The sequence below is a fragment of the Canis lupus genome, chromosome 28 (assembly GCF_011100685.1).
Source record: "Canis lupus familiaris isolate Mischka breed German Shepherd chromosome 28, alternate assembly UU_Cfam_GSD_1.0, whole genome shotgun sequence".
NCBI lineage: Eukaryota > Metazoa > Chordata > Mammalia > Carnivora > Canidae > Canis > Canis lupus.
The window spans coordinates 41,063,301-41,089,997 of NC_049249.1; the positions used below are offsets into that span (position 1 = coordinate 41,063,301).

Genomic DNA, 26,697 nt, shown 5'->3' on the forward strand with positions numbered 1-26,697 from the left:
ATGAGTCCAAAAGCCACTCTGGGGGCTTGACCTGCTTAACTCATCTGTGCTCTGAATGTCAATGGCCTGTCCTGGTCCCACCCTTCTGGGGACAGCAGCCACTGCCTCCCTGCCCCATGCTGGGCGCAGCGTGTGCACGTCCCGGCCAACCCAGAAGGGTCTGCCTCGGGCTGCAGAGAGGCTTCGGCTCATCCCAGCGGGTCCCTGCCCGTGGAGCCTGCCCAGGAAGGGTCTCCAGCCGCACCGGGACCTGCCCTGCCCGCCCCTGCGCGGAGGCCGCCCTCCCCTGGGTGAAGGGTTTCCCACGACTTCACAAGGGCCCTTGAGAGGAGGATGTTTTTAAAAGTCAAAATCAGTTGTTTCCTCGCAGTCATCTTTTTTTCTTTTTTTTTTAATAAAAATCATCTAGTCATTTTTTAAAGAGCAGCTCCGTTGAACTGTGGTTTAGAGACCGGCCTCTGTCCCCTGGCACTCAGCCCCAGGCCGCCACCGCGTGCCCGTCCTGGACGTTTGTGTGCATGGACCCTGGTCAGCAGGGGGAGGGGCCCTGCTTCCTGCGTGCTCGCTGGGTCCTCGCCCGTCTGCGCGGCCTACCTTCTCTGTACGACGCCGTCCCTGTCTTCCCTGTCGGCGCACCTGGCACTTGCTTTGCTGGATACGTTCCTAAGTGCCTGCCTGCCCTGGAGCCGGGTGAGCAGCCCGGTGGGGGTCTCCAGCGTCCTGGAGCTGCGTTCAGCAAGCCGCCCGCTGGCACCCGCCCCAAGCCTTTCCCGCCGCACACCCAGGTTCAGAAGAGAGGAATTTTCTCAACAAAGCTGGTGGTAGTTTGTAGTCAGGCGGTGGCCTGGCAGTGAGCTGCGTGTGCCTTGTGGAGCGCGCCAGCCCGGCGGCCGTGGGGGTGATCGTGCTCGCTCAGCCCTCTCCCTGCCTGTCCAGCTGTCCCGTCCCTCAGCCAGTCAGAGTCTCTGCCTGGGACCCAGCGTGGCCTCTGTTACCCCCGGGCCTGTCCCATTGCCCCCCCACCAGGGCAGATCTCATTGCAGGGCATCCCCAGCCCGCCTTGGGGACCCCATGAGGCGGCTGTGACTTCCCTGGGCAGTGAAGCCCCCAGCAGACTTTCCGGGGTCAGAGGTGAGCCCGCTCCGGGACAGCTCAGGGCAGGGAGGTGGACAGGGAGGCCGGGGCCACTAGAGCCGCGCGGCACTTGCCGGCGGGCCTGCCCTCGGACGCCCACCTGCTGATGCCCCTGCTTCCGTGCGGGCGGATCCGTGGCCCCTTGGCGTGTCGGCCCCGTGACACGTTGGTGCGAAGCCAGGCGGAAGCAGCCTGGGAAGGACGGGCTCAGGGCAGCAAGGCCAGGTGTGCCGATCGCTTTCAGGGGACACAGGCTGGGGCCCCTCCCCGGGGACTGAGTCCCTTCTGTGTCTTTTGCAGACTCTCTGCACAAAGGCCACGATGCAGACGGTCCGCGCCGCCGACACCAATGAAGTCGTGAAGCTGATATTTCGCGAGTCGGACAATGACCGGAAGGTAAGTGAAGCCCGAACGGTGGGCCGTGCACCGCGGCCGTCAGGAGTTGGGGGGCGTCTGGACTCTGCTCGAGGCTTGGCCCCCACTCTGCCCACACTGACGTCCACTTTTGCTTTGCAGGTCATGCTTCAGCTGGAGAAGAAACTCTTCCACTACTTCAACCAGGAGGTTTTCCGTGACAACAACGGCACTGCGGTGAGCTCTGCTGCAGATGGCCTCGAAGCTGTCGCAGCCCCGGGCTCTCCCGGGACGGGCTCTGGGCCACACTGCGGGCCCCAGGGTCTGGTTGGCGGGTGGCACGGGAGGTGGAACGCTCACGCTCCAGGCACACGGGGCGGCCAGCGCGGCCTGGGCTCGTGTACACGCCTGACCAGGCCTCCCTGTGCCTGCCTGTGTGCACACGTGTGTGCGTGCGTGTGAGCAGAGGATGTGCGTGCAAATGAAACATGCAGCTCAAACCAGTTGGTCGAGACCTGGTCGTGTGGGAACTGCTCCCCTGCTCTGAAGCCACTGCCCACTAACCCTTCAGAACCCAGAGACGCAGCACAGCGAGGGGCAGCCAGTCTCTCGCGATGTGATTTGGGCCTGTTTTTCATGTGGTTCCTGGGTATCTGTTTGTGTAGATGAACAGTCGCTGTGTGACTGTTCCATGGCCAGTTCCAGGCTCCTGACCCCACGGCCCCCGGGGCTCATGGTGCAGAGGCTGGTCCAGGTGGGGGCGGTGCATGCTGGAAGGCTGAGGCTTCCCCAAAGGCGCCCCAGCAGGTGGGGACACCTGAACACACCTGCCACCCACCTGCCTGCCCTCCGGCCTTTCTGCTCCCCCCACTCCACCCCAGCTCCATAGGGGCTGTGCACAGCTGTCCCCATTTTCATCTCCCGGTCACCCCACACCCTGCAGTCTAGCCTACATGCCACCAAGACCACGGTCACCTGTCTGGAGGACATCTTTCTTCCAAAGCCTGGAGATGGTGCTTGGACTCTGCACCCCCGCCTGGCCATCCCTGTGCTCACCTCTCTGCATCTGGGAGCCCCAGCATGGTCTTGTCACCCCTGCCCTTGGGGCCCAGCTGTGCTGAGTGCTCTACACCTGTGCCTCAGTTTCCCATCAGTGTGTGGGAGGAGTGCTGGCAGGTGTCAGTGTTAGGTGACAGGCACTGCCCCACTAGCAGACTCTGCCCGTCATGGATCCCTCCATCAAACCACTGGTGTGGAGCTGCCTCCCGCCTCCATCCCCACAGCCCCCACGTCCGTTACGCCCTCCACATCCCTGTGTCTCCCCTGGGGCCCAACCTGGGGCTCGTCTCGTGTGTAGCCGGTCAGGCCTCTGCTCCAAGCTCTTTGCTGCTTCTCACGACCTCAGGTGAGCCTGGAGCCTGCTCTGGTCTCTGAGGCCGGGCTCACTGCTTGGCTCTCCCCCCACGTCCCCCCACCATTCAGGGCACCGGGTTTCCTTTTGCTCCAGCAAATGCTCTGGTTTCCTTACCTGCTCTTCCCACCAGCCTGTCCCACTGGGCTCTCTTCCCTTCGGCCCTGGCCACTTCCTGTCTCACCTCCTCCGGAGGCCTCAGGCACTGGCGAGGTTCCTCGACTCTCCTTCTGTGTCCCCTGCAGCACCCAGCTCAACACGCGGCAGTCATGTCCCCTGCAACACCCAGCCCACTTCCTAGGCAGGAGGCACCGGGGTAAGGACCTGCCCTACCTGCTGTCTGCACCAAAGAGGGCAGCAACCTGGTGATTTTAGGGCCTGAGCACTCAGGGCACAGGCTTGGGGACAGGACTGTTGGGGGGACCGGGTGCAGGGAAAGTACCCAGGAGGCTGTCTCTGGGCAGCTGTGTGACTTTCTGAGCTTAGAGGCAGCGTAGGCTTTCTGGGCCCTGGTACAGAGGCAGCCCCTGATGCGGGGCCCAGGAGGCGAAGAGTGGACGGGGGGTGGCACCAAGGCGGCCAGGGGCTGGGACGTTCGGGAAGAAGCAGGAGATGGGTGAGAAGGGTGTGCGGTGGGGCCCGGGGCCAGGGCAGCACAGGGCGGGAGAAGCCGTGCGTTCAGGAAACGAGCCAGCACACCCGGACCCCCCGCCACTGTCCTCTGCGTCTGGGCAAAGCGCGTGTTACCGCCATTAGAAATGACCGATGCTGTCACTGTTGGAGGTGGCAGCTTTTAGTTCTGTATTTATCCTATACAGTTTTTTAAGATGGAGGAAAATGAGTTTGAATATTCAGGAGACTGTTTGAATGTCATTCGGAGATGAAAGAAATGCAGCGTAGGGTTACGGAGAGTCGATTTCCATGGGGTTCTTTTGGAAAGACTCGCGTGCCCCTTTGGTGGGTCGGTGTGGCCCCTCGTGGAGGGCAGGGCGCCCGGGCCGCGGCCTCCCCGGAGGCACAGAGGGTGTGCCGAGGGCTCTCCGGCCTTGGGTGGCCTCCAGAGACGCCTCGCGGGGCCACGCTGACGCGCACTCCGTGCCCCCGGCCGCGACCTGGCACGCTGAACGGCGCCTCCACGTCAGTCACACAGAGGAAGCGGGGTCGTCCAGACCAGCCACGGGGGACAAGATAAATGGTCTGATGAGCCATCTCACCTCCGCGGCGAGGCGGCCCCACGGCCACTGGAACAAAGTAGCCATCCGCAGGATGGATGTGCCTGCGCCGGACGCAGCCCCAAAATCCATCGCGCCCTTCATCAAGCACCGGTCTTGTACCCGCCTGACAGAAATTTAATTCAAGCTGGCTTCTGGAAATAATTATTGTATTTTAAGAGTAGTAATCATTGGCCGGGACATGATTGAATGTGTCCATGCCTATTGACTTTTTCTATGATTTATAGCTTTGTTTAGTCGATATTCCCATCGAAATTGTATAATTAATTATAAGTGTGGCTGTCAGGGCTGCAGGATGGAGTGCCCTGGTGAGGATTTGGAGAGATTAAATTTTCCTTGGCTGTCCCAGGGCAGGGCTTGGGAATCTTCACAGCGCTTGGCCTGTTGGATAGAGATGTTTTCTGTGTGTTTAGCAACTGCTCTAGCTCAAGGCGCATTGATTTTCCGGGCTCTTTTTTCTTTATCAGCGTGGTGTCTCTGCAGTAACAGTGGAATTTGTACAGCGGGGACAGCTGCTGACAGATACATATGATCGGCCCCGCCGCTTTATCACTGTCCACACACGCCCTGCGCTGTTTTTCACTTTGTAATCAACAAGAATGTTTAAGATACATGCGAAATTGGTTATCATGTTTCTGAAAAATCTCAAAGAGAAACAAATTATCATTTCAACAGAAATGCAGCATAATTTCTAATCAGGAAGCTCTCAGGGCTGGAGATGGCCCCGTGGCAGCCCTGCGCCCCCCGCCGTCACGGAGCCCTGGGCGCGTCCCCCTGGTCCCCCGGGGGTTCGGCGAGCTGCCAGCACGGCTTGGGACGCGTGGGCCAGGTTGGGGAGGCCCAGGAGGGCCAGGGTCGTCCGCTCTTGTCCTCGGCCTTTCCTGAGCGTCTAGCAGGGCCTGACACGGCAGAGGCTCAGTAAGCACCCGTGGACCTAGCGTGAGTATTCACGGCTCAGAACATCTCCACGTTAGAAGACGGACAGATGAGCCAACAGACGGGGGCTCTACGGGCAGAGCCGCCGGGGAGCAGCTGCGTGTTTCCGTGCGGGGCTTGGGGTGCGGGCGCACGGCAGGACAGCCCAGGAGGAGGTGCCTGGCCCGCCAGACCCCGGTGGTCCAGCTCCCCCCAGAGGGGCTGTTACGGTTTCAGCAGCTGGGAGGCTCAAACCCGTCCCAGACCGGCTATCGAGTTGCTTTAATTTTCCTTCGCACCCGCAGCAGGTAGAAACACAGAAACGCAGCGGGCTCCCCGTGGCTCCCTCCCAGGGGCTGCCGCGGTCGGCCCCATGGCGCACCTGCCCGCTGTGCTCTCTCGCTGGCAGAGCCGCCCTCCTGCTCGGAGCCACGCCGACGGCTCATCCGAGTCTCCAGCTTGTCTCAGGCCTGCTGCCAGGCCGCGCCTGCTGGAGCACACGCGTGTGAGCGTGCGGGTATCGGGTTCCACGGGCCCTGGGCACCCACGTGGACGCCCTCCAGGCTGCTTCTGGCCACTGCGGAGGCCCAGGGCCCGGGAAGGCTTCCAGGGTCTCTTTCCGAGGCTGCACAAAACTGGAACGTTCAGCAGGTGACCAGGGAAAGCCACGTGCACGGGCTCCCACGCAGAGCCAGCGTCAGTGCGCAGTCACAGCCCCCGTAGCCCCTCCTGGTGTCCCCCAGGCTGGTCTTGGGGACCTGGGAACCCCCACTGTTGTCACTGGGGTCAGACACACAGTGGAGTGAAGTTGGTCAGCGTCCTCGTGGTCACTGCTTTATAGTCTGTTGACTCAGAAATTTCTCAGAACAGCGGAACACGTGTGTGCGTGCGTGTGCCAGCGAGGGACGGTGCGTGCTCTGTCCGCCTGCAGAGCTTGGGGGGCCGCGGGGGCTTGGCCTGCAGCCGGGAGGCAGTGGCGTCTCCCTGGGAGAGAAGAACCCTTTCAGGGGAGGAATCTGGACACAGGCAGTGCCCTTTCCTGAGGAAACAGTAGGAAGCGAGTGTGGATTGCTGTAAAATCAAGTCCTAGGGCCACCAAGTGGGTGCTGCTCGGGCCCCGTTCTGGACACAGATGCCCCATGGGGCTCGCGGGCTGCTGGCGACAGAGGAGGGTCAGCTGCAAGTGAGTCCCGAAGCGGCGCCGCACGAGACTCAGGAGAGACCACGGCCGTCCACGCGGAGAAGGGGTGCCCTGGCCGAGGCTCCGGGGGGCACGAGCCTGGGGGACACCCCAGGTCTCCCCGGGTTTCCTTCGACGTGTAAGGAAGAGCGTAGAGCCCCGGCACCGCACAGCGGATGGGTCACGTTCCGAGTACCTGTACCTGAGCACCTGGCCCCTCGCCTCTCACAGCGGGTGGGGTCAGATGGACGGCAGCCCCACGTCCCCCGAGACGAAGGTCCACGAAGGCGAGCTTGCAGTCCAGGCCCCACACAGGTCGGGCGCACGCTTGAGAACAGCACGTGAACAGCACAGTAGCCGACAGAAACTGTAAAATGAGAATATTTAAAATGATTAAAAACATGAAAGAATCAGAAACAGACACCACACCCAGGAAGAAACATTAAATAACACAGAACTTCTAGAAGGTGGCCACAGAGAAGCCCTCGAGGTAAATTGGCGGCGGCGGTGTGTAGGGCGCGGCGCCCCAGGCAGGACGGCAGGGGTGGGGGTGGAGGGCAGCGCCGCGCCGGCGGCCACGCTGGGCGAGCTGACGCTGGGCCACGGGAGACGCATCCTCAGGGGCAGGCGGTGCGCCGACCAGCAGCGGGGCTCCAGACGGAGGAGACCGGGCAGAGGGCAGCGAAGAGGCCGCCGGCCCCCGCAGGAGGGGAGCTGGCGCCAGGCACGACTCGACTCGGCGGCCCGAGGGAGGAGTCTGCGCGCCGGGGAGGCCCAGGACCTCTCCGCGGGGTGCGTGGGAGCGCTGCGGTCCCAGGACGCCACCGCCGCGCATCCCGGAGGGTCTCAACACCTCCGTCTCCACAACATGGACTTCTCCAAGCGCCTGAGCTCAGTGCGGGAGAGATGGGAAGATGTGCTGACGCCTGGAGAGTGGAGCACGGGCCCTGCGGCTGCACACACGACCCTGCAGTAATAAGGGGCCCTGGATGCTTCCTGCTGACCCCCAGGCCGCCCGTCAGCCTGGCCGGACTTCCCTAGAGGCTCCACACCGGCCCTTCTGGAAACCCGGCCTCTGACCCGGGCCAGGCCAGTTCCTCTTATCCGTCCTCGGTCAAAACCACAGAGCGCCTGTGCGAGCCAGCAGCTGCCCCCCACGTCCACCCCGCCACATCCAGGGCCTGTCTCTGATCTGGGAAGTCGGGAATTCAAGCTGCAGGGTGATCTAGATAAGAAACACGCTATAGGCGTGTGTGTGTGCGTGTAATACGCGTAGAAACACAGGAGTAAACGTGCACATAACTGCAGGACCTGTTCGGGCCCCACGCACACACGGAGGGTGCGTCTCTGTCCCTAGACCCTTCCTCTCCATCCCCAGCCCCACTGGAAGAACTGACCTAGGAACTTTCCAGAAGCTGTTTGGCCTGGAGACCTCCCTGGAGGAGGAGCCAGAGTCTCCCCTTGATGCTGGGCATCAAGGCCACTCGGTGCCATAGAAGCCAAGCCCCTGTGTGCTCCACATGCTTCCCCACCCCACAGGTACCCCCTCCCTGAAGCTCCACCCCCCGTGGGTCCCTGCACCCCTGCTTGGCAACCACCCTGGGTCCCCCAGGCCCGTCCCCATCAGAAAGCTGAGCAGGCTCACGCTCAGGAGATATGGGCTCACGGGTGGCACGAGGGGTCCAGGCCCCCAACCCCTGACATCTGAGCCTGCCCAGGCAGGGTCCGAGGTGCTTTGTGATCCGCGTCTGAGTGTCTGGGATTCTGCAGGAACGTGCGTGAGGCTCTACTGCTCTACTGGTGTACCCTCCCTCCCCACAACCCCCCGCGCTCCTCCTGGCGGGGGGCGCTGTGTGCAGGTGGCTCAGGGAGCAGCTTGGCACACAGGCCATGACTGCGTAAACATGGAGCTGCTGATGTCACACTTCTGGTGTGACGCACGAGGTGCCGGGACAGGAGCTGGGGGGCCGAGGACCTGACCCACGCGCACGTCCGAGGCTGTGCATCGCGGAGGCTCAGCTCGGCCTGGGGTGGACACGGCTGGTGGCACCCGTTCCCCGCTGGGACACCGTGCCCCTCGGGGTTGGTTCCGAAGGGTTCTGCGGGCAGGCTGCTGTCTTCCCCGCGCAGAAACCAGTGCTTCCCACCCAGGCTTCCTGCTGACCCCACCTGCGCGCCAGCGTGGTCACCGTTGACCTTAATTTGGGCCGAGCTGAGAGCGTGTCCGTGCTGCCGGGCGTCGGCGTCAGGGCGCTGCCGTGTCTGCTGCCCCGTGTGGTTCCGGCAGAGGTGACCCTGCCTGGCCGGGCCGCCCTGGGCAGGGGGCTGGAGCCCAGTGTGGACCCCGGGGCAGAGGGCCTGCTGGGAGCCCACAGACCTCCCCCGGGACCCCGTGGGCAGCCCCGGCGGCTCCGCCTGCGTACGGCCCTCTGTGGCCTGGCGTGGCTCCTGGGAGTGCGTGGGTCCCTGCCGCACACGACCGTGCCCCCCGGGAGGCCAGCCACAGTGACCTTGTTTTCTTGTTTCTTTTCTTTTCTTTAGCTCTTAGAATTTGACAAAGAGCTGTCTGTTTTTAAGGACAGGCTGTATGAGCTGGACATCTCGTTTCCTCCCAGGTAAGGAGCCCCCGCGTGCCGGATGAGCAGGTAACTTCCCCCGGGGCCGTGTGCACCTGTGAACACCTTCCTCCTGCCCGCTCTAGCCCAGCCCCGAAGGCCGCAGCCAGCTGAGAGCAATAAGCGATTCTGCTCTCTTCTCTAAAAAAAGAAAAAGATTTTTATGAAATATGCCAAATACCACTTCTCAGACCAGCACACTGGGTCTTTCTGGGAACGTAGGACGTTCGGCAGTGTGGGTGCTGGGGTAGGTTTGGGGGTGTTTTTCTCTTAGACACGAAGTTTCTGTTGTGCTTTACTCTGCTGTTCACAGCACCTTGACCCGCAGCAGTGACAGCCCGTTCCGTCGCGAGCACTGGGGGTGCGGCCCGCACCGGTGCCCAGGCCTTAGAGGGCGTGGGGCGTAGGGAAGCCGCAGAGGGCGGCCTCGGCAGCTGCGGCTGGACGGGGGCTCAGCCCGCCTCCCCCGCCGTGCCAGGCATTCAGGGGAGGGCACCTTGGGCCACGGAGGCCTCTCCCGGGACTCCTCCCCGGCCCTTCTCCTTTCTCAGACCCCGGTGTGAATCCTCGTCACTGGGGCACGTTCAGGGAAACTTTATAACACAGGCGTGGGGGCGTCCGGGGCCCACGTCACACCCTGTCACCAGACACAATAGCTCTGCTCCGAGAATATGCCCGGAAACCAGATGGGCTTTCACGTGTGCTGTGAAGGTGCCCCATCCCTGGGCCCCGTGCGCGGAGGCTGGCAGAGGACCCCGCAGCCCACTGCGCACAGGACTTCCTGCAGCGGGTGCACATGGGCTGTGCCCCTCTGACCTCAGGGTCCAGACTCTGGCCGAGAGGGCCACCGCGTGAGTTGCAGGGGACCAGAGAGGCAGCGACTCGGTGCCCAGGCTGAGGTCTGGGACAGCCAGGAATGCCGCAGGACAGGGGGCCACCCCAGCAGTTCCCACCCAGGAACTGACCACAGTGTCCCCCTTGAACTCGCGACACTTCCAGGTACACCTGAGACCTAAAGAGGGTCTTAGGATTTGTGAGCCCGCCCCTTCCTGGCTGCGGTAGGCCGGATGCCCCGAATGGCGCCTCTCACTTGAACAACCCGAGGATCTCTTTCTCGGTCTTTGCTGAGCTGGAGAGGAGGAAGGAGGCCTGGGGGCCACCTCGGGCAGAGGCCACGACCCTGTGGACACATGTACCCTGCACTGGTGTCTGCATCTCCAAGTTTCTCTCAAGCCCAGAGCCCACAGGGCCTAGTGGCCAGTGCGTGGGGGCGAGCAGCAAGCCCACCACCAGCCCGGGCAGCAGAGAGAAACCCGCCTGGCCCCGCCCGACACTTCGGGAGTTTGGCAGGACGGCCACGTGGGTGGTGGGGTCCTGGGCTGGTGGTCCCTGGCCGAGGAAGCACAAGCCTCGCTGGGAGGGTGGGGTACCCTGCCTGCCTGTGTGGGGCCCTTTCTGCCCCTGGACAGGAGAAGTGGGTGACTTCGTGCTACGTGGGGGGAGCTTCGGAGAGCTGCGCGTGTGTGTTGGTTGTTGGGGTACCTCCTCCCGCGTTCACCGGGACACCTGGGGTGGGCTGTGGGCCCAGGCTGGGGTCACCCTGCCCTCAGCAAGGTCCGGGTCCGTGAGGCATGCGACTGCTGCTGAGCATAAATCTCTGTGGGGATTGCTTGGCTCGTGGGAGGATGGCCCCCAGCGATGTCCCTGCGCTGTCGGGGGACCTGGGGCTGCAGGGTGGTGTCCCGAGCCGTCCAGGTCGGCCTGTGGAGCCCCGTGAGCCTGAGGAGCAGAGAGCTCACTCGGACTGGGGACAGGAACTGTGACAGGAGGGGACACGGGTGTCTCAGCAGCACTGGCTTCACAGGTGCAGGCGCTACCTGCCTGGTCAGTCAACTCATCAGATACTTTCCCTTTTTTTATTTTTTTTTTAAGATTTATTTATTTATTTATGATAGACAAAGAGAGAGAGAGAGAGAGAGAGAGAGAGAGGCAGAGACACAGGAGGAGGGAGAAGCAGGCTCCATGCCAGGAGCCCAACGTGGGACTCGATCCCGGGACTCCAGGATCGCGCCCTGGGCCAAAGGCAGGCGCCAAACCGCTGCGCCACCCAGGGATCCCCTACTTTCCCTTTAATTAGGAAATGAGACGGTACTTTCCCTGGATGGACACGGGAGGAGGGAAGGTGGAAGGTTTCCAAGCAAACCGACAGCTCTCAGACGCCGAGCCCAGCTTCTGCTCAGAGACCGTGGCGAGACCCTCCCCCATGTCTGGGTCACACCAATCCCCTTCCTTTCGCTCTTCTGTACTTTTTAAAATATTGTATTTATTCATGAGAGACACAGAAGCAGAGACACAGGCAGAGGGAGCAGCAGGCTCCCTGCGGGGAGCCCGACGCGGGACTCGATCCCAGGACCCGGGGTCACGCCCTGGGCTGCAGGCAGATGCTCAACCTCTGAGCCACCCACGCCTCCCAGCTCTTTTGCGTTTTTGAGATCATGCCTGTGACCAGGGTCCACAGCCGCAGGGTGGCCACGTGGGGCTGCGAGAGCTCCAAGCTGTGGGAAGAGTTTAAGCTGCAGCAAAGTCCAGGACAGGTGATGAGCGATGGTGAGGTAGCGGCTGTAAGGTGTGGTGCCTGCCAGGTACTCCTGACTGTACCGTAAAATAGGTGGTCGGGCGTGCAGTGTGTGTGTGCGCGTGTGTGTACATCTGGGGGGCTATGTGTGCCTAATGGTATATGAGCTCGTGTGCAGATGTGTGTAGGCGTATGCACGTGTGTGCCGCATGGGCACCTCCATGTATGCATGGGGATGTGTGCAGAGGACTGTGTGCACTGTGTAGGCACATGTGCTTGTGAGCAAGTATGTGGGTCTTCCTCAGGTATGAGTGCATGTGTGTGCACATGGGTAAGTATGTGGTACGTGCACAGGTAAAGGCACGTACATGCAGGGTGTGTGTGGGTTACTGTACGTGTGTGTGTAGCGTATATGTGTTTGGGTTTGTATGTGTGTACAGAGTCCACACATGTGTGCATGGGTTTGCACGCGCGTACATGAGGTGTGTAGGTGTGTGTATACAGACTTGGTACACGTGTGGTTATATGTGCACATATCTAGGTGTAGGGGTGTATGCACGTATCTTATACAGGTGTGGGGGTACGGGTTGTGTGTGCGTGTGTGCATGGCTGTGTGCACACAAGGGCCTGTATGTGGTGTGTGCATGTACTTGGGTGTATGCAAGTGACCACTGCATGGGTGTGGGTGTGCCTAAGCTATGTACGTGTATGTGTACGTGATGTGTGCACGTGTGCATGTAGCTGTTTGCATGTGCATGAGTGTGTATGTGGGAGTGTGTTCGTGTGCAAGACCTATTGCGGAGTTTGTGCATGTGGTGTGCACACACGTGAGTAGGGAGTGTGTACATTCATGTGTACGTGTGGGTATGTACTCGTGTGTGGCCTGGGTGTGGGTGTGTGTACACGGCCTGTGCGCAGCCCGCAGCACTGAGCAGCTCGTGGCGGGAAGCAGCTGGGGGCTTCCCGTGTCCCCCCTGGAGCAGAGGGCGGGAAGCCCCAAGTGTGCAGTGTGCGGGAGTTGGGGACGCCGTGCTACGCCCACCGGGGGAGGGGCAGCGCTGCCCGCTGAGTCGTGAGTGAACAAACCCCTGTTCGGGGCCAGAGCCTTCCAGATTGGCAGGCCTGCGGCCCCTCTGCCCCCGCCCCGGGCCCAAGGTCCCCCCGTGGGAGAGGAGGCAGGAATTCCATCCCCACGCGCCCCGGGCCAGTGCGGGGAACCCCGGGACGACTTCGGGGGTGTCCGTGTCCTGAGGGCCGGGCCCCAGCACTGGGGTCTGAGGCTGGACTGCTGGACCACGAGGCTCTGCACGGGGCCAGGGCGCCTGCGGGTGGGGCTGAGCTCGAGGTGCCCCCGGGCTGCTGCACCCCGACCCGCAGGGCCACCCTCCCCCGGGGCTCCGCGGAGGCCAGTGCCCTGGCGAGGCACACGCGTCCTGGACTGGAGGATGCTCCTCCCCTTGGACAGAGGCTTGTGAGGTCGGAGGCCGCGCTGCACGGCTCACGTCTGTAAAGGTCGGCGGGGCCCTGTGGGGACCCTCCCAGAGGGGGCCCCCGGTGCGTCGTCCACGCTGCCCGGGCAGGGCTGTGCACAGCGAGATGCTGCAGGGACCGAGGGGTACCCTGCATGCCAGGCCCCTTCCACAGCCCGGGAGATGCGCCCCACACGTTTCCGCCCCGTGGGACTGGCTTTGCGCTCCTGGGCGGCCCCGCGTGCTCTCAGCCGGCGCGGCTCTCGGTGCGTGTCAGGACCTACTGGAGCTCCCTGCGCGCTGCCGGGCTCCCGGGACTGTCTGGAAGGCTGCGAGGACTGAGCCCGTGTGGCCGGGGCCGCCTCAGGCTGTCCCGTCCTCACGGGGCTCTGGGCTCAGCAAGGCCTATGTTTGCTCCGGTTCTTCCGAATCCAGGAACGTGGGGCTCGCCGTCCCAGGGCGTCGCCTGTCTGTCCTGCGCAGGGACCCTGAGCATCTGCTCCCGCGGCTGCTGCTCCTGCACCTCCAAGCCGGGGGCGCGCTGCACACTGGTCACGCGGCCTGGGTCCCTCCCGGGGGCGCCTCCCGCAGCACTGCGTGGGGCCGGGCATGCCCGGGGCCGCTCGTCCTGGCCGGAGCGCGGAGCGTCGGCACAGCCACACGCCGAGTCCCCCACAGACGCTCCGTTTGCGGACCGGCCTCAAAGGGAGAGAGGGTTCTCCAGACATCGGTCGCTGTTCCCCACGGACTCACAGCCCCTCAGGCCTAGTGGATTGCAACTTCATGCTGTCACTTTGCTGGAAGACGGGCTAACATTCTGACATTCCGACATTCCCAGAGCGCCTTCGGCTCCTTCCCATCGAGGGCGCAGCGCGGCTCCCACCTGCGTTAGGGCAACGACGGCAGCCGCCGCCCGCGGGTGGTGATCAAGAGGCAGAGTGTGCGGCGGGCAGGAGGGCGCGCCCCGCGCTCCAGGGTGGCACCTGCCCCCCTCCGCCCCGCAGGCCGGGGTGGCACCTGGACACGTGCAGGTCCGAGATGCCGGCGGTGTGTCCCTGTGCTTCTGAGGCGAACGGCCCTCCGACGGCTCACCGCGTGGATCTGAACCCGAATCTGTGAGCCGCTGGCTCCTTGCGGTTAGAAGGGCCCGGTCTCTCGCCCATGCACACACGGGGGCGACCTCACGAGCCGGCCCCCAGAACCCCCGGGTCGCCCGACTGTACGCAGGCCCCAGGTGTCGGCAGGTGTCAGACGGCGCTTCCCTTGGCATCACCGAGTGGAGGCCGGTCTTCCCGGGGCCGCTGTCAGGCACGGGGCCCACACACATTCTCCGGGGTTCTGGGCTGGGCTCAAACGCTTGGATTTTGTCACTGGCTACAAATAGCCTTGGATGTTTTCTTGGAGAAGTGGCTCGTTTCATCGCTGCTTGACAAAACTCCTGAGTGACAGCAGCGTCTGCCTTTCTGGCAAAACAGAGATATTCCATGAAATGAACCAAAACAGCCACCCGGCAGCACGCGTCACGTATGTTCTCCTCATCCCACCGCATCTCGAAACCGCACGCCTCCCAGGCTGCACGGTGAGTGCAGCGCCCAGGGGGCAGGGCTGAGGGGCGCCACCAGCACCAGCACGACGGCCGCGGCAGACGCGTGAGGGCCACGCGCACCTTCCCGACCCCCCGGGAGGGCCCCGGGACCCGGAGGCTCCACACACCACACCCGGGACTAGCCAGGAACTGAAGGGGCCGGAGGGCGCACCGTGGCGGTCGGAGACTCGCCCCCGCAGTGGAGCGCCACGCGGCAGGATGCGGCAGGCTGGTCCCGAGCAGACCCCAGGGCAGCCGCACGGGGCAGAAGGCCGTGCACTCGTGCTCACGCGCAGGTCGCACAGGCGTGACTTGCTGGTGGTGCTGAAGCCACGACCCTGGGCTTTCCAGCGGGGCCGTCCCTGGACGTGGGGGCCGTGCCGCGCGGGTGACACGGTGACGACAGGAGCTGCTGGTCTACTCAGAACTTCTCGAAGCAGTTTCCTCATCCCCGGGGAAGTCACGCGGGGAGGATCACGGTCCCGTGGGCAGGAGGTGTTTCTGCTCAACAGCTGATCACAGAGTGAGGGGAAGCCGTGGCTTCTGAGGACAAAAGTCTGTAAAGCGAGGTAAAGGCGGCTCGAGGAGGCGGGCGGTCGGCCCCGGGGCGTTTACTTCTAGATGAGGGATAGAGGCTCTCGGGCCGCAGGTTGGTGTCTGGGGTCACCTGTCCCGCTGGGAGGTCCGGACCGGAAGGAGCCCCGCCGCCCGCCGTCCCCTGCGCCCTGGGCGAGGCCCCCGCGGTGTCGGGGTGGCCAGAGCTGAGCCGCTCGGGGGAGCCAGGTGCGCACTCCGCGGCCGGTCCGGGTGCCGCCGCCCCTTCTCCACCCGAGAGCGCAGTGTGGCCGCGGCTCCTGCTCCCTTTCCTTCTCTTTTTGTCTTTCTCGGTCTTTTCTGGGAATATCAGTAACGGTGGGGGTTTTTGAAACAGAGTACTTAGGGACACGCAGTTTGCCAGGCCGCCGAGGGCCCGCGTCTACACCAGCGTATTGGGTACCGGGCTGCGGCTGCTGTCACCGGGCAGGGCTCCGAGGAGGCGCTTGGTCCCCGCGGCCTCCCTGGGTGCCCCCTGCTTGGGGGAGCAGGTGCAGGACGTCCTGGTCTGGCTGTGCTTTACCTTGTCTCCTCTTGAGCCCGGCGTCCCCCACCCGCGGCCGCCCTGTGGGTTAGGGCTGGAAACACAGCCGGGCTTTGTGCCCTCCCGGCCGCGATGTCAGGGCCGTGATGTCAGGGTGCGCCCCCGCAGCCCCGCCCGCCCGCCTGCTCCGATGGAGTCCTCGCGTCTCCCGGCCTCCGCGAAGGGGCCGCTGCCCACATCCCGAGGGACGGAGCTGGAGGTGCCCCGGGGGTGGGGGGGACAAGTGGGCGATTGTCACCGGCGGTCACGGCTCCCCCTCAGCCGGCCCGGGCACCGCCTGCCTGTGCCCCCGGCCCTCCAGGGCTTGCCTCAGAGGCGCAGGCGTGGCAGCAGGTTTGGTCCTGACCCCATCCGCTCTGGGGCTGCGCGGGCCGGGTCCCCGGTGCTCTGCCCCCGCCCCCGGCTCCCTGGGCCTCCCTGCAGCGGCAGCGGCACCGTTCCGTCCGCACCTGTGGCTGGGCCCGTTCCCGGGTCAGGGGCCCCTGCGCTGTGGGAGCGAGGGCAGTGCCTCGACCAGCAGGACCCTTCTTGGCACAGGTCCTTCCTCCTGCTGAGTGCCCTGTGGACACCGTGGACGGTGGCGGCCGGGTCCTGCCCAAGCACGATGGGCCAGGCCATGCGGGATCCCGGGACTGCCCTCGGGGTGCGGACCCAGAAGCCGCTACTCGCGGCTTTTCCGGCTCTCCTCTGGGACTCATCCCAGCGCCCCTGTGAGTGGTGACCGCCTGTTGGGTCCCGGCGAGGACAGGGCAGGACGGAAGCTCCGCGGTCTGCGCAGGCACCTCTGACCCATGGATCTAGAAGTCGCCTTCTGTGTCCTGGCACAACCCTGGGCCCGTGGTGCAAACTCTGAGCTTTGGCCCTGGTAGGTCCTGGTGGTCTGTGGGTGCTGTGTGCGGCCCTAGACGAGCCCCCAGGACCAGCTGGGCCCCCGAACGGGTTTGCTGTCGCAGCATCGGGGGCGTGCCCGAGCGTGGAGGGGGGTGTCCGAGCGCCGGGAGCTCATCCCTGCCCGACTGCATCTCCGCACGACCCTTTAGTCTGCGATGACTCGCTGTCGCCTGCGGAGAGCCCCCGCCCACCACCACGGCTTCCAGCTCGCAGCCGCCCTCATCCCCACCTCGTCCCCAGCCGGGGGGCTTCTCGCTCTCGACCCGCGACTCCGCACGTTGTCCTCCGGAAGCTGGGGTTGATCCGTGCGGACTCCCGTCCCCGGCTCCCAGGCAGCACGTTCCTGGAGCGAGCCCGTCCCCAGCCCAGGCGAGGCTGCGGGTCCAAGGCGGGCAGGGCCCGGCCGGTGCTGTCGTTTCCTCACCGCCGCGGAGCCGGGGGCCCGGCGTCTGCACGCGCGGAGCAGCATCGGCCACGGGCTCGCCGCCCTCCTGCTCAGGCGTCTGTAGAGCCGCTGCCGTCCGGGCCCCCTGCACGCGCTGCTGCTACAGGCAGGACTGGGTGGGTTTGGGTTTTAAGCATATTTGCTGCTTTGGGTCTTTAGTCAAGTGAAACGCTGATTCCCTGAGGGGCTGGGGCCCTCGGCCTCTGTTCCTGGTGAAGGCGTGTGGGACCCCCTGCAGGACGGGCAGGCGGGAACCCTTTGGTCAGCGTGCAGGCCCGACACGGGTCTGGAGGCCGCAGAGCAGAGGGACCGGGTCCTCCGCAGAGCGGCCCGAAGGCCAGCGCCGTCCCCCCTTCCAGGTGCAGGAAGGTGAAGCAGAGAAGACGCCAGCTCGCACCCAAGACCACGTGGGCCTTTGGAATGAACTTAAAAACATTTTTTTACAAGGAAAAGTCTAGACTCTAGTGACGGCCGTACGAGGTCACCAGCGGTGGGCAGATGCGCCTCACTGCTGCGGGCACACGGGACGCTGCCCCCGTCTCCCCGAAGGCAGCTCATCCTGAGTGCGCTCTTCACCCCTCAGTCCCGTCAGGATGCCCACTTGGGGTGGGGCTGGCGGTTTTCCGTGGACGGAGACGGGACTGCTTCCGTGGGTCCTGGAATTGGAAAGAAGCCGCCCTGGGGTCCCCAGCTGGCGGCGCCCCCAGGCTCCCCGCCCACGTTTGTGTCCCTTGCCGTCAGGGCCCTGCCCCGTGGCTGAGCCAGGTCAGTGGGTGGGAGGGGCGCCCAGTGGCCGGAGCCCCGAGTCCGGGACGGCCATGGGCCGGGCCACCACGATGAGCCCGCGGCCGGGGCACCGCACACCTACTGAGCAGACGCTGTGGTGGGGCAGGCACGGGGACGGGGCTGGGCCCGCGTTGAACCCCCGCCTCCGCCTCCGGGCGCCTGGTGGGAGTCCCCCAGCGGCACCCCTGCGTTCAGAGCCAGGCCGGGCCAAGCCGTCCTCAGACAGCGTCCCAGACCCAAAGCACAGCATCACAGGTGATGCCATTGGTTTGTCCCCGGGGCCTGTTACAACTAAAATTCAAGCGAGAACTTAAATCGTGGGTTTGGCCTTGTGCTCTGGAATCTTCTGTTGGTGGGTTCCTTCCCTGCGCAGCACTGGCCGCTCCGCGTGCGTGGGAAGAACCTCCCGGCCCTCCCCGGGGGCCCGGAAGACGCGGGAGGCGGGGCTAGAGCCGTGGCCGACCGGCTGACCCGTGCCTCTGTCCCCGCAGCTACCCGTACAGCGAGGACTCCGGCCAGGGCAGGCAGTACATGAACACCCGGTGCCCCGCGTGGTGTGACCGCGTCCTCATGTCCCCGTCCGCCAGGGAGCTGATCCTGAAGGTGAGTGCCCGCCTTGCCCCAGGACCGGCCACACGGGCCCCCTCAGACCCTGCGCCCGGCCCCAGGGCCCTCGCGACACCCCAGGACTTTCTGAACCCAAAACACGCAGCACGGTCATCGGTGCTTTAAACATCAGTAGTTTATTGTGTCCTCGGGAGCCAAGCATGCTCTCGTCCACTCAGGCGCTTGTAAGCTGTAAAGTGCGGTGGACCCATCTGTCCTGATTCCCCCAAGTTGTAAATCAGGAGCCCGATTCACATCCAGGCTCGAGGCAGCTTTTAGGAGGCAGCCTCCTGATTTTCCAGAATTTCCAGTGCCCACATTTTAATACAGAGAGTGTTTTCAAAAGAATCAATATCTGAATTAGATTTTCAACCCCGTCCATGAGGAAGCGTCCCAAACATCCCACTCAGGGCCGCAGGCAGGTGCTCGGTGCTCAGAGCAGACACAGCAACGGGTGGGCCTGAGCTCTGCTGCTTGAGGCTCCAGCTGCCCCCCGCCCCCCCCCCGGGGCCCTTCTTGGGCAGGCGGGGTCACAGCCAGGAGAGCAGCGCCCCCCCCCCAGGCTGCCCCGGGCCTCCAGCACCCTGCCGCACGCACCCCCGGTGCCCCCTGCTCCGTGAGGGCGCAGCCCGTGGTGTCCTTCCCGAGCCCAGGGGGAGCCCCCAGGGGCCTGGGCTGGAGGCAGGGGCTTCGCTGGGTCTGCAGGAAGCCTGCTGTGTCGGGGCCTCGGCACTCCTGCCCGGCGCCCCGTCCGGGACCCGCACCCGTCTGACACCCTTGCACCCAGGGCCGGTCGCTGGGGGCTGCCCCAGGACCGCTTCCCCCCAGGGCCTCTCGACTGACGCCCCATGGGATGTCGGCCACGCAGGCACAGGGCCACGGCTCCGGCCGAGCCTGCCTGGCCCCGGATGTGGCGGCGCCCTCCCTGCCCGGCCTGCTGGTGGCGCTCTGGGGAGAACCGGGCGCAGTCTCGCGGTGGCTCGCAGCATCCACCTGCCGCCCCGAGCACGTGCGGTGCCTCCAGGGTGCGGGGGACAGAGACACGGGTGGCGTCCACCAGGGGAAGCACCCACAGCCAGGGAAACCCACTGTGCGGCGTCTCCGCTGCGCGCCCGGGGCTGCAGGCGGCTCCCTGGAAGCGGTTCCTGTAGACGGTCTCCTGCTCGTTCACGTCTCGGAGCTGTGATGCTTCAGAGCTGGAGGGAGCCCCCCCGACGGCCCAGGCCCTCCCCGGGGGCCGCCCGGCGGCGGCGGGCGTTACAGTCGGAGCAGACGCGCCTCGCGAGCGGCTCCGCGGCCTCATCCATCATGCTACGCTCGGTTACCTCGTCGTCATGTTCCGTTCTGCTTCCCCGGCCCGAAAACACGGAGGGCGGCGGGCTGGCGGCGGCGCCCGGGAGCCGCGGTGATGAGCGCGCGGCTGTAATTTGTTTATCTGTCTCGAGATTATGCGGATGGAAATCCACAATTTTCTGCTGCCTTTGTAAATTACGGCGCGTGTCTGATGAATGTCCCCTCGCGGGCCGCGGCGCGTGAGGGTGGGAGGGGCTCGGGAGGGGCGCAGCCGGCGCCGAAGGTTACGTTTTTATACTTTCTGGCAGGCGACCGTGCTGGAAAGTGAATCTGACCTTAAGCTTCCTGCTGCATTAAAGATAACTCAGTTCTAACTTTACGGTCTCGGTGCTTCAGCTGCGGATGTGAAAATCCGGCCCAGTGGGGCGCCTGCCAGGAACAGACGGTTCCCGGTCGCCCCAACACGCGGGCACCTGCCGGTGGCTGAGGCGCCCGGAGGAAGGGCAGCCGGTGCACAGTGTTAATTAACACGCGGGGAGCAGGACTCGGCGTCTGCTCGCCTCCAAACACGGATCTGGGCTAAGAGAACCGCTGGGCGCACGAGACGAGGGCGCGGGGCCCCGACCCGACCCTGCTCCGGAAGCAGGAAGAGCCAGGGGCTAGGGGGATGACGGGGCTTCCAGAAGGCTCTGCCTTCCAGCTGGCCAGAGGCCTCCAGGAGGCAGGCGGGGGGTGCGGGGCTCGTGCCCTCCCCCCCAGGAAGCCCCTCCATCCCCGCCTTCCACACGGTTCTGTTTGCTTCCCCAGTCGGAGAGCGAGGAGAAGGTTGTCACCTACGACCACATCGGGCCTAACGTCTGCATGGGAGACCACAAGGTGATGTGCCCTCCCTGGGCCCCGGTGGGCGGCGGAGGGGGGGCCTGGACCAGGGTGGGGACTGCCCGGAGGAGGAGGGCTGGACTGGGGGGGGGGGAGGGGGGGCGACAGTGGGGTGAGAGGGGCTGGACTCGGGGTGGGAGGTGGGAGGTGGGGGGGCTGGACCAGGAGGTGGGGGTGGAGGGACTGCGGTGGGGGTGGGACGGGGGCGGGGCTGGTCGTGGGAGGTGGGGGGGGCCAGGCGGGCTCCAGGGCACAGGTCGCCTGGTCTATTTTCACTTGGTTGCAGTGAAATACCAGGAGGGGGGAGGCAAGCACAGAAAAGCCTAGTCCCGTGGAACAAAGTAGAGAACTTCACTACTTATGACAAGACACAGACTCCAGCAGTGGCTTCCAGGGCCCTCTTTCTCGTGTGCCCTTGGGACCCGCGGTGGCTCCTGGTGGCCCTGCGCCTGAGCGTCCCCCACCCCGGGGCCCCCGCTGTCGCCCGGGCAGTGCTGCTCGCGTCTTACCTTCCGCCGGACCGACGGGGCGCCCGCGCTGTGCTGTCCCGAGTTCAGGGCACCGTCGCCGCGGGAGCGGACCCAGGAGGGCACCCGGTGCCCCCGTCCGCAGGGCCTTGCGGGCAGCCGCGCCCCCTGTACCTGGAGGCCGCGCCCTTCCCACTCGGCCCCAGCGGGAGGCCGTGTGACGGGGTCGGAGCGGGGTCGGAGCGGGGTCGGGTCGGGGTCGGGCTGGGTCGGGGCTCGGCCGGGCTCCTGACGCCCTTCTTCTCCCGCCGCAGCCCGTGTTCCTGGCGTTCCGCATCGCGCCCGGGGCAGGTAAACCTCACGCCCATGTGCACAAGTGTTGTGTCGTGCAGTGACGTGTGGTAAATATGACTCCTTCCTCCACCTTTTCTCAGCTTTTCCTGGTGTGTTTGTTCCTTTAACGAGTGACCAATTCCACGGCAGGGAAGCGATGGCAGCGACACCAGAGGGCCCTTCGCGAGACCTCCCTGTAGCGCGAGGAGCAGGTGACGTCCCGTCCATTGAGATACGTCCTCCTACAGCTGCATCGACAACCCGCCCGAGCGCCACCCGCTAGACGGCCGGCCCCACACTTCGCTTCAGCCTCCGGACGTTCCGGAAAAGCCTCACATACCTCACTGTCTTGTCTGTTCGTGTGACATTAAGTAGAAATATTGGGTTTTTGTAATAAGTCACCGTCCTGTTGCCAAAACTCTATAGACAGGAGAGGGAGTCTGTACCTGAGACTTCAGAGTTTCAATTTTTAATCATTGTCAGCGTGGGAAGAGCTTCTCCGGCGTGGAAGCCCCCCGAGGCCACGTCCCCTCTGCCAGCTGGAGGTGCGCCCGGGCAAGGCGGTGGGCGGTGTGGCCGCTGGAGGAGAGCCGGGGCCCGTCTCCGCCTCTGGCGGCTGCCCTGCCGTGTTATTTACTCCCCTGCCGTGTTACATGGTTTTTGAATCACACTGCAGCTGCTTTTCCATTTTTATATATATAAATATATATAAATATATACTTTTTAAAAATAATTTATAAATCTTACCAAAACTTATGCTAAATATACTTTCCAGGATGAATGCTTGAGAGGGTCCTGTCCGCAGGTAGAGACGGAGTCTAGCAGTTGAGGCACGTGAACCTGTCCGACCGCGCGCCCCAGCGGGGCCGTCCGGGGGACGCTGACCACAGCACATCTACACTTGCAGATTCTTACTCCTATGCCTTTTTTTTCTGTGTAATATTAAGAACTGAATGTGAAGTTTGTAGCTAGCTCGGGTGTACCTTTTAAGAATTTTGTAAACCGTTTCGTCTGTCTTTTGTTACTGTTCTATGGTGCCAAGTACTCTACATAAACAATAATATCATGGGAGAAACAAAACTAGCCTAGTCCGCTTCAGATAGAACCTGCTTCTAACATGGGCTGTACATAACCCTATTACGACGAGCAAAACTGTAAGTTTCCCGGGCTGCGCAGCGCAGCCAGCCTAGTAGTAGCCTCGCCGCGACGTCTCCCCTAGCACGAAGGACAGCATTAAAAGGTCATTGCAGAGCCTGTGGATGAAACACAACGTATGTTTTATTGATCTGCTTCAGAACACTACAGAATTCCTGGACTGGGCGAAGGCCTTAGACGCTCGTTTTTAGGTAAATCACTACCACTGAAGTGCTGGGGTGTCCGCTTGCCGAATCCGTTCCTGACGGTGCCATCGAGGTCTGTTCGGCGTCAGTGCTGTGGCCGCTGCTCTGTCCCCGTGCCCCGCGGCAGTCCGGCCCCACGCGCTTCTGTGGAACGGGGTATCGGCTGTGGGTCGCCGTGGAGGCCTCTAGAAATGACCGCTCCGGTTCCTAAGCAATAAAATTGATCATGGTGAAAACAGTCCTGCGTCCGCTTTGTTTCTCTGCCTTCCCTGCCCCATCGCCTTTGAGATGCTAAGCGGCGGGCGGGCGCTCCTTTGTGGGCTGCTAACTGGAGACCGGGGTGAGCCGAGAGGAGAGAGGGGAGATCCCGGAGGTCGTCCTCAGACTCGGCTACACCAAACCAAGCGCTCAGTTAAGTGCAGGAAAATCATCTTTCGGGTTTTTTGTTTTGTTTTTTTTTACCGTACCGGTAACTAACGAATTACCCCGCAGCATTTAAAAACGAGATTATAAAAACTCTCTGCTGTCCTCGAGACTTTAAAACTGGAAATTCCTTTGCTCTCAACGTGAGCAGGGAAAGCAGTTCACCCAGACATAAAACAGGTTTCCATGTTGCTGCATTAAAAAGACCGGCCAGTGGTTCAAAAGAAACGTCTGTTTTTTAAAATTGATGGTGCAGCCACGCGGCATAGAACCAATCACCAGCCTTTTCCGTTTCTCTAACATTTTCAAAAATGCCTTCCAGGAGAAACCTTACAGTTTCTGTAAGCTCCACAGTTCTCAGTAGGATGCGACCACGTGGAGCGCCGGCCCGAGGTCTTCCCCCAGCCGGACCTGCGGCGGGGCCTGCCGGTGAGCTCCCTGCGCCCCGACCGCGGTCCCTGCGCCCCGACCGCGGCCCCGCGCCCCGACCGCACTCCCTGCGCCCCGACTGGAGTCCCTGCGCCCCCACCACGCTCCCTGCGTCCCCACCGCGATCCCTGCGCCCCGACCGCGCTCCCTGCGCCCCGACCGCGGCCCCTGCGCCCCGACCGGGATCCCTGCGCCCCCACCGCGCTCCCTGCGCCCCGACCGCGGTCCCTGCGCCCCGACCGCGGCCCCTGCGCCCCGACCGCGGTCCCTGCGCCCCGACCGCGGCCCCTGCGCCCCGACCGGGATCCCTGCGCCCCCACCGCGGCCCCGCGCCCCGACCGCACTCCCTGCGTCCCGACTGGAGTCCCTGCGCCCCCACCACGCTCCCTGCGTCCGCACCGCGCTCCCTGCGCCCCGACCGCGGTCCCTGCGCCCCGACCGCGGTCCCTGCGCCCCGACCGAGGTCCCTGCGCCCCGACCGGGATCCCTGCGCCCCGACCACGGTCCCTGCGCCCCCACCGCGCTCCCTGCGCCCCGACCGGGATCCCTGCGCCCCGACCACGGTCCCTGCGCCCCCACCGCGCTCCCTGCGCCCCGACCACGGTCCCTGCGCCCCCACCGCGCTCCCTGCACCCCGACCCGGGTCCCGTCCCCCGCGGAGCCGTCCGGGCCTCACCGGGGAGGAGGCAGTGCGAGCGGACCCTCGGAGGGCGCGCGGTTCCTTCGGGTTTGCCTTTGGCGCCCGGATGAGTCGAACGACCATTTCTAGCGAGGAGGCTGCGGCCGCCTGAGCCGCGGGCGCTGCAGGGTCCGGGAGCTGCGGGCCGCGGGCGGAGCCGCAGCTGGGACTCGCCCCTCGCCCGCCCCGGGTCCCAGCACGCGGCGGCGCTGCTCACCTGCCAGGCCCCCGCCGCGGAGCCGGCCCGCAGCCCGGGAGGCCGCCGCACCTGCCCGCCTGCGCACCTGCCCACCTGCCGCGTCTCCGTCCGGTCCCCGTCCCGCTGCGCTGGGCGCTCGCTGGCGTCGCGGCTCCTCCGGCTCCCGGGCGGCCGAGGGGTCCGGGTCGCGGGGCCCGGGACTGGGGGGGGGGCGGGGGCCGCGAAGGAAACACACGCGGTGCAGCCTCGGAGCCGCGGCTCCCCGGGACGTGTTAAATAATTTATTGATCATACAAAGTGGCTCCGCCCGAGCCCGCGCCGGCCGCCTTATAACTTATCCTGTAAAAATATATCTACACCCGGGCGGCGGCGAGGGGCGCCGGGCCCCGACCCCGACCCGACCCCACCGGGTCACAAGGCGTCCCCCGCGCCGCCGCACGGGCTGACCAGCGCCAAGTTCGCGGGTTTGTGTTTCTTGAGCAGCCGCGTGATCTTCTCGTCGTCCGAGTTGGGGTCCAGGGGCCGGTTGTACTCGTCGTCGTCCTCCGCGTCCGAGCCGCCCACCTTCAGCTTCTCGGCGTCCGAGTCCTGCTTCTTCTTGGCCGACGCCATCTCCGCCGCGTGCCGCTTGCGCCACTTGGTCCGGCGGTTCTGGAACCACACCTGCGGGGCCGGGCGGTCAGCGGCCCGAGGGCCGGGCGGGGGCGGGGGCGGGCGGGCGGGCGCGCAGGAGCCGCGGGGCCGCGGGACGCACGGGGACCCCGCAGCCTCCGGGACGCGCGGGGCCTTGGGCCCGCAGGACGCGCACCGACCCGCCGCCCGCCCGGTTCGCCCGACGCGGGCCGCCGCTCACCTTGACCTGGCTCTCCGTCATGCCCAGCGAGTAGGCGAGGCGCGCGCGCTCGGGGCCCGCCAGGTACTTGGTCTGCTCGAAGGTCTTCTCCAGCGCGAAGATCTGCTGGCCCGAGAAGGTGGGCCGCGAGTGCTTCTTCTTGCCGTCCTTGTCCAGGACGCCGCCGGCCTGGGCTGCAAGGGCGCGCGGGTGAGCGCGGCCGCCCGCCCCTCCCCGCCCCTCCCCGCCGCTCCCCGCCCGGCCCCCCGCCTCCCGCGCCCCGCGCGCCTACCCGGGCCGGCCAGCCGCGGGTCCCTCCAGGGCGAGCCCTGCACCACGCCGGGCCAGAAGATGGGCGGGCGCCCCGGCAGCTCGGCCAGCGGCTTGGGGTAGCCGCGCGCCACGGCCGCGGGCCCGAAGTACACGCCGGCCGACGAGGCGAGCCCGTTGAGGCGGGGCAGGCCGCCCAGGAGCCCGCCGCCCGCCGCCCCCACCGGCCGCCCCAGGATGTCGCTGATGCCGTGCGGGGTGCCGAGGGGCAGCTGCGCGCCCAGGCCGCCGAGCGCGGGCGCCTTGAAGCCGGCGGGGCCCAGCTGCGCGTAGGGGAACAGCGCGCTCTTCATCTCGGCCATGTTGTGCAGCGCGGCCAGCGGGGCGCTGCTCAGCACGAACGCGCCCGGGCGGTTAGCGTCCATGGGCGCCGCCGCCGCCGGCCCGGGAGCGCATCCGGGCCCCGCCGCCGCCGCCCCGCGCCGCGCCCGCCGCCCGGGAACTTTGCGCGCGGCCCGGGGCGCTCGGGGCGCGGGCGCCGACGGCCGGGGAGGCGCGAGGCTGGGCGGCGGCTCGGGCGCGGCGCGGGGCGGGGGCCGGGGGCCGGGGCGCGGGCAGGGGCGGCGGCGGCGGCGGCGGCGGCTCCGGCTCCGGCCGATCCGAGCGGCGGGGCGCGGGCCGGGCGCGCTGATAACCGCGGGGGCCCCCGCGCGGCGCGCGCGCTGATTGGCTGCGGACGCCCGCGGCCCGGCCATTGGCCAGCGCCCGCCGCCCGCCCGCCGCCCCCGCGGCCCGCACTCCATGAAGGGCCCATTAGCGCGGCAGGTGCCTCCCCGGCTGTAAATTCGGGCCCTGATTTATCTCCCGCGGGACGAAATAAATCCCGCCGGATGGGACTTTAGTTAGGCGAAGCTTTTAATGGGGAACCACGGAAAAATACGGCGGCATAGTCTATCGCCCGCAGGAATGCAGATCCCGAGACCCGCCCTGCGCGCGCCGTGCGCCCCCCTCGCCCCGGGCCCCGGGAGCGCCCCCCGCGCTCCCCGCCCCGACGGCCCACGGCCCCGCGCGCACGCCCTGCCCCCGCCGGGTCCGGGGCCCACCCGCGACGCAGCACACCCGGGCCGGCGGGCTCTGCGCGCGGGGCTGTGCGCTCCCGGGGGCGCCTCGCGAAGGCCTCGGCTGGGCCTCCGGGGCCGCTCCCCGCCGGCGGGGCC

At 65.4% G+C, this 26,697-nt stretch overlaps 2 protein-coding genes across 3 annotated transcripts in view; one reads left to right on the top strand and one right to left on the bottom strand.

The window, feature by feature from the left end:
• The window catches only part of INPP5A (inositol polyphosphate-5-phosphatase A), a 158,694-nt gene extending 136,076 nt beyond the window's left edge, over window positions 1-22,618 (top strand). Inside the window, 7 exon segments of the mRNA NM_001003257.1 lie at window positions 1,435-1,530; window positions 1,651-1,725; window positions 8,768-8,841; window positions 18,222-18,333; window positions 20,437-20,505; window positions 21,290-21,376; window positions 21,459-22,618. Coding sequence (NP_001003257.1) covers window positions 1,435-1,530; window positions 1,651-1,725; window positions 8,768-8,841; window positions 18,222-18,333; window positions 20,437-20,505; window positions 21,290-21,370 — 507 coding nt within the window. The 3' untranslated portion in view covers window positions 21,371-21,376; window positions 21,459-22,618.
• NKX6-2 (NK6 homeobox 2) lies at window positions 22,602-25,937 on the bottom strand. 2 transcript variants are annotated; one of them, XM_038579182.1, is made up of 4 exons: window positions 25,503-25,937; window positions 25,232-25,404; window positions 24,826-25,041; window positions 22,602-22,855 (listed from the first exon to the last, which is right to left on the bottom strand). In XM_038579182.1, exons 1-4 carry the CDS (start codon window positions 25,903-25,905, stop codon window positions 22,637-22,639), a joined length of 1,011 nt encoding a protein of 336 aa, XP_038435110.1. In that variant the 5' UTR covers window positions 25,906-25,937; the 3' UTR covers window positions 22,602-22,636. The 2 variants fall into 2 exon arrangements, with proteins under 2 accessions (XP_038435110.1, XP_038435111.1); XM_038579183.1 differs by lacking the exon at window positions 22,602-22,855 and having other exon boundaries at window positions 24,645-25,041.
• Between the last annotated feature and the right edge of the window lie 760 nt (window positions 25,938-26,697).